General features: G+C 36.9%; 1 protein-coding gene across 2 annotated transcripts in view; it reads right to left on the bottom strand.

The window, feature by feature from the left end:
* The window catches only part of CDH8 (cadherin 8), a gene marked incomplete at both ends in the record, with an annotated part of 357413 nt that overhangs the window by 186622 nt on the left and 164171 nt on the right, over nt 1-6620 (bottom strand). For both annotated transcript variants that reach the window (XM_081216876.1, XM_081216875.1), the window contains one exon: nt 4624-4743. In XM_081216876.1, the coding sequence (XP_081073002.1) occupies nt 4624-4743 (120 nt within the window). The remainder of the gene's footprint in view (nt 1-4623; nt 4744-6620) is intronic.

Below are 6620 nucleotides of genomic sequence, written 5' to 3'. Positions count from 1 at the left end.
TTCTTGTGAGGATAAAACAAGACACATAAATGTATTCTTGTCTCCTATGTTCTGGTTTCCTTTTCTTTACTGAAAATATTCTAGCATCAGTGACCTGCTGACAGTGGTCAATGGGCAATCTTCTTTATAAAGATCATCCCACCAAATGATCCTCCAGATACAAGCTTGGAGTCCTACACTTCAACCCCGTTCAGACACTATCTACCCAGAGGTAGTGTCAGGCTCTGCAGGCTGCACCCATGCTGACCAACTGATTAAAGATCACAGTTTCCCTCATCCCCCTTCTCGGACTTCAGACTCTAGTTGCAAGTCTAGGTTGTTACTTGTTCTTCTGACCAACTGGCTATAAATCAGAAGTCCCCACGACCCCCTCCTTGAGTTCAATGAGTTTGCTAGAGCTCTTAAGAGAACTCAGACAAACATTTCACTTCCTAGATTATCAGTTTATTGTAAAAAGATATGTCAGGAATGGCCACATGGAAGAGATGCATGGGGCAAGGTATGCGGAAAGGGTGCGGAGATGCCATGCTGTCTTCAGGTGCCACTCTCCCCAAACCTCCACCTGTTCACCAATCCAGAAGCTCTCTGAACCCCATCCTTTTCAGATTTTATGGAGGCTTCATTATAAGGGCAGGACTGATGAAATCATTGGCCATTGGCAAGAGTCACACTCCAGCCCTTTTCTCCTCCCCAGAGGTCTGAGGGTGGGACTGAAAGTTCCAACCCTTTAATCAGAACATTGGTTCCCTAAGTCACCTGGTTAACATAACAAAAGACAGCTTTATCACTCTCACCTCTTAGGAAATTCTAAGGATTTTAGGAGCTCTGTGCCAGAAACTGGGACAAAGACCAAATATACATTTCTTATTATAAATCAAATTAGCACAATAGCCTTTTTCTCCAATAAATGTACCTATTAACACTCCTACTATCAGTTTTTGACTAATTCACCAAGCACATGCTAATTTTATGTATTATTGTTTTAAATAAACATCACATTCTCAACGTTTTCTCTTTTGTTTTTGCCATGCCTTGTGGCAGCCACAGAGGCCTACCGCTTGGACTTCTTCTCAAGAAAGAACTTGCCCAAGAATGCAGTTAGCGGACAACCTCCAGCTGAGGCATTTTTAGGATCCGTTTTAAGATTCGAGCAGAGGACCTATTCTTCCCAGACACATCCCAGCCAATGACTGTGCATGGCAGGTGATAATAAAGCCTGGTCATTTGTGTGTACCATGAAACTCCTTTTAAGGGAAATCTTTGTTCCAGGGACCTCTATGGGTTTGGCCAAGACGCTGTCAAATCTACATTGCCTTATCCTATGTCCTCTCCTCCTAACTTACATGGGTATGAGATCTGTCTGCATCACAGTATCATGGGCTTCCCTGCCTACTTCTGTTTCATCTCTGATATGGATTGAATGTTTTTGTCCTTCTCCAGATTCATACACGGAACTGTAATCCCCACTGTGATGGTATTTGGAGGTGGGGGCTTTGAGAGGTAGATCATGAGGGTGAAGCCCTCATAAATAGTATCAGTGTTCATGTATAAAGAGGCCAGAGAGCCAGCTTGTTCTCTTTCCAAGAGGAGAGGAGAAGTCAGCCTCTGCAACCCAGAAGAGGGTCCTCACCGGAACCCAACCATGACCACCCTGATCTCAAACTTCCAGCCTCTAGAACTCTAAGAAATAACTTTCTGACTCTTCTAAGCCACCCAGTTTATTGTATTTTGTTATAGCAGCTGGAACTAAGACAGTGCTTCTTCTATCTTTCACAGTCATTAACCCCCAGCAAGTCACTTGTTTTCCTAACTCCACCTCAGAGTCTATTTCCCAGAGGACACAACTGGTACACATCGTTTGGTCACAAGGAAGGGTACTTTCTTTCCATTTACTTACAAAATAAAAAATCCAAATGCTCAATGGTCTTTGTACATTTTTTCCTATATTTTTCTAATAGAAAATATTAAAAAGTATTCTGAATCTGTTTCTGTGTTTATACACACACACATACATTCATACCAGTTTCAAATTTTTTTTAAAAAAGAGAACAAAGGCCTCAGAGATTGACAAATTTAGATTCTTTGGGAAAAACTAACACTCAGTTTTCATTTGAACACACTCAAGTGTAATTACGCACACATTTACACAATAAGGTTTACATTTCACTCACACATATTGATGTTTCAGCTAAAGAACTTAGGCTGACTTTATTGATTATTAAATTTAGCCTCTATTTCCTTCTGCATTGTGTCTGCTTCAGTTAAAAACCTCAACTTCACTCAACCAATATTTATTAAGCAACTATTATGTATATGCTTCAAGTATCATTTCTCTCCATTACATTTTCCACAATAGTACCAGAATAACTTTCTAAAATATAAGTCAGATAACTTTGTATCTGTCACATTGGAAATGATAAGGCTAAAATGAATATGTGTTGAGATAAACACTCATTATGCTAAGTAAAAATGTAAACCTTAAATGATGCTGACAATATTTAATTAAGCAAATGGCAGTATATGTCAATGAGATTTAAAATTGCCCAAATCCTCTGACTTAGTAGCGGGCTTTTATTCTCTGTACTTCATGGTAAGTTATTCTTAAGATATAAATTATTTAAATGGCATCATCATACTTCCTTGTATTTATGTTGAAAAAAAAAGTCTGTCTGCCAAAATGGATTGTGAGATACTTGTAGGCTGAGATTAGCCTTTGTGCATTTTGTCTCCTTATACTTAATTTAGCACCTGGAACATAGTGAATGCTGACTGGATGTTTGCTTGATTAATATCCATTGCTGATCCAAAGATACAAACTTAAGAGTTATAAAGTAAATAAGTCCTGGGGATATAATGTTCAGCACAGTGAGTATAGTTACTAATACTGTGTTGTATATTTGAAAGTTGCAAAGAGAGTAGATCCTAAAAGTCTGCATCGTAAGAAAAAAAATATATAACTACATGTGGTGATGGATGTTAACTAGAGTTATTATGATAATCACTTCACAATATATACCTATTATCGAATCTTTATGTTATACATCTGAAACTAATATATAGTTATGTGTCAATTATTTCTCACTGTAAATGGTGAACTTTTCAGATTCAAGTCAACAAATAGCCAAGGAGCAAAGGAGGAAACTATTCAATTCCCCTTGAGCAATTAACACATTTCTGTTTTGTGGAAGCCACTACACCATAACTATTGCTATGAAAAGAGAAGTTCAAAGATATCTGACAGTGGCTTTGAAATTAAGGACCTGGGTGTGCGTCCCAACTCTGATCCCAACTCTCATTGTGACTTTGGCCAAGGAATAGGACATCTCTAGACTTTTTCTCTTCCCTCAAAATTCAGAGCTGACTACCTTCTCTACCACTTCCCCAGGGTCATCAAAGAGCACAAATGAGATGAAGTTTATGGCAGACTTCCTCTTTCACTGAGGAAGAAAATGTAATTATGCCCCTAATTAATATATTTTACAAGAGCTCTTTCCTGTTTCCAAATCTAAATTCAATTTTAAGCCATGACCTATTTATGTATAAATGTATTTTTTCCTCACTTTTAAAGGCATGAGGATTTTACTCTTTGAATTAGAAAAAAGTGAGGAGAGGCTTTAAATATTTAATTTAATTAATAATTGACTTAATGGTAAGACATGGAAATTCATCTAAATATTGCTGAAAACTCATGAATCAAAGAAACAATATGTGTATGTGCCCACATGCTGAATTTTTCTATTTGGAAATCTGCAGACAAAACCACCAGATACAGAAGAAAAGTACACACAAAAGATGGTGCTATATATAATAATTTTAAAATGTGCTACAAAAAAACAAGATAAGTGTGACAAAATGGCTTACTCTCTTACTTCATTGTTAAAATTAAACAATAAAAGATATCTTCATTTACAAAAACTATCATTTTATGATGTTCCAAATCATTAAAAATAGTTTTTTTGTTTTGTCTTATTTTTTAAATAACTTATTTCCTGTTTGCTAAAATCTATACCATTGGACTCAGGATACTGGTGGGGTTTAATACTGGCAAGAATAATAATATCTTCATAAGACCTCTAGTGCATAGATATCAGTATCCTGTTTTACAAATGAGGAATCTAATAGCAAATGTAATAATATCCACGCATGGAATGATTAGCACATGTCGTGTACTGTAGGTTTAATATTTATTGCTTCATCTGATCTTCATGATAAGGCTATAACGAAGGTTCCACAGCACTTTACAGATGTGTGAGTTGAAACTTAGAAAGCTTTATAAATGTTACTTGCCAAGCATCATGCAGCCTGTAAGTAACTGTATTTATTCTTAAATCTGATATTTAAGTCTGCCTGCTTTATAAGCTCATTTTCCCAGGGATGAACAATGGTGCCAGGCCATCTGTTAAACAGGTGATACTCTACAAAGGATCTGCAATTCATTTTAATATGTATCAAAATGATCGTCAGGCTTGCCATGTACCTCCCATTACACAGGAACAACACATTCAAATGTTACTGATAGGCAGTGAAGTACTTAACCATCACATTTCATAATCCACATCCCAAGAAAAGTATTTTCCTGAAGCAATGACATGGTAAATAGAATTCAAAATTTAGGCCACAAACCTGTTTCAGGCTCAATGGAAAAATAAGGTTGCCCTTCCAAGATACTATAAACCAACTTCGCACTGTTTCCATAAACTGGGTCATCAGCATCGGTAGCTGTTACATTAGTGACAGACGTACCTAAAAGAAAAAGAAGAAAGAGAGAGAGAGAAAATAATAATTAACACGTTATTCTTTGCCAAGAACTAAATTTTGTCAAGCATATTATACAGAAATCCATGTGTGGGAATAAGAAGGAAAAGAAATCATTTTAAAAATATGGAGATAAACTACTCTATCATAACTTCAATGATACACAAACCTTTTAAAAGAAAGAGTACTGCTAGGTTGGAGTACTATATAAAGATAGCTCTTTTAGAATTGGTATTATTTAAGATTCCTTTGTAGTTTTCATTTAAAGATACCTATCAGATTCATGCGGGCTTAGAGAATATGAAAAAGATACATATCAAAGAAATATGAAACATAAGGTTAATAATATGATGGATATAACATGTAGCATTTAAGTTTTGCAAAAGCACAACTGAATGTACCTGGAAAAACTGGCTGCTGAATAAAGCTGTGCAGAAATATCAAAGGAATATTTTATCCCATTTTATTTAATTCCTCAGAATATAAAATTATATTGGAACTACCAAGTAATCAGCATGTTTAGATAATTGGGCCTATGGATAACAGAATCAAAACCTTTATTTTTTCCCAGATTTTCTATTTTTATTCACTCATTCATTTAGCAATCGAACACATTCAGCTTGCCTGATACAAAATATATATATTACAACAAAATCTACACTCAAGAAGCTTACAGTTTGGTGGTGGGAGGGAAGAGGAGGGAAGAGACAAATGTACCTAGACATTCAGCTGAATGCAGTAGCACCAGATTTGAATCCCTCACTTAATCCAGCACAGACTGGATACGGTCAGGGACAGCTTTCTGAGAGGCATTGCATTTGAGTGGAATTATGAAAGACAGGTAGAGTTTAACCAGGAGAAGAAAAGCAGGGGAGGAATTCTAAACAAAAGTCAAGCATAAGTAAAAGCAAAATAGTCTGAGAGACTGAGGGAAATTCTGGGAATTGCTGAAAGTGGGGAGAAATTGGAGAAGTCTGGTGTGGTAACAGAATCATGTTCTGTGAGGGCAGGGTCAATGTCTTCCTTAGCCAGTAAGCGTCAGACATATAATTATCGAACATATATTTGCTAATTGAATTAATGGATGAATGAATAAATTATCTGATGATTTCATGACCAATGGTAGGTAGGTATCACAAATGAGTTTCCTAGAAATAGATTCTAAGATGAAGATTTCTTGAATTTTTACTGAAGAGTCTCTTCGATCAACATCTGTGGGAAAGTGAAAAGGGCAAGTCTGAGCAGAAGGAATACTTGGGCAATGATGCAGTTACAACACAGACCTCAGTGGTCTCCCCTCTGGAGCTGGGATAGTCATTGAGGAGATCCATCCAGGACTTTAAACTCTGGCACTGAACAGTTATTGGCTGTGGGAACCTCCCTGAGAATAGAGGCTTGGCCCTGGTCCAGGGAGCTATCTTCAGCTGAGGGATCATCAGCCCTGAGCTGTCAATTGTCAACACTCCCAGCAGCTTAGGGAAGAGTGTTTTAAACCTGAAGGGAGTTGAGGGTGGATCTGAGCAGCATTTCTCTACGTTTGCTGAAACAATGTAGAGCCTTTGCAAAATCTTGCCAATCGAAATCTTTCTGAAGTGTTTTGAATTACAGTCACTACAGAGGACAACGTAATGATATTTGTCAAGCAGTTGATTGTCCTGTAAAATTGGAATTTTTACTCAGAATGATGATTCAGAGGTGCTACAAAAGTCTACAGTCAGAAATATAAAAATGTTCTGAATGTCAGTTGTGTAATACATTCCACCAGATACTGGGAACGGTATCAAAAAAATAATAAAGACTCACTTTCACAGGTAGCTCATCAACGAGCTGGTGAAATGAGGACATGAAAGTACAGTATTTGCAGT

This window comes from Mesoplodon bidens, assembly GCF_964165515.1.
Source record: "Mesoplodon bidens genome assembly, chromosome: 18".
Classification (NCBI taxonomy): domain Eukaryota; kingdom Metazoa; phylum Chordata; class Mammalia; order Artiodactyla; family Ziphiidae; genus Mesoplodon; species Mesoplodon bidens.
The sequence above is the reverse complement of the archived record's forward strand: the minus strand, read 5'-3'. Positions and strand labels throughout refer to the sequence as shown.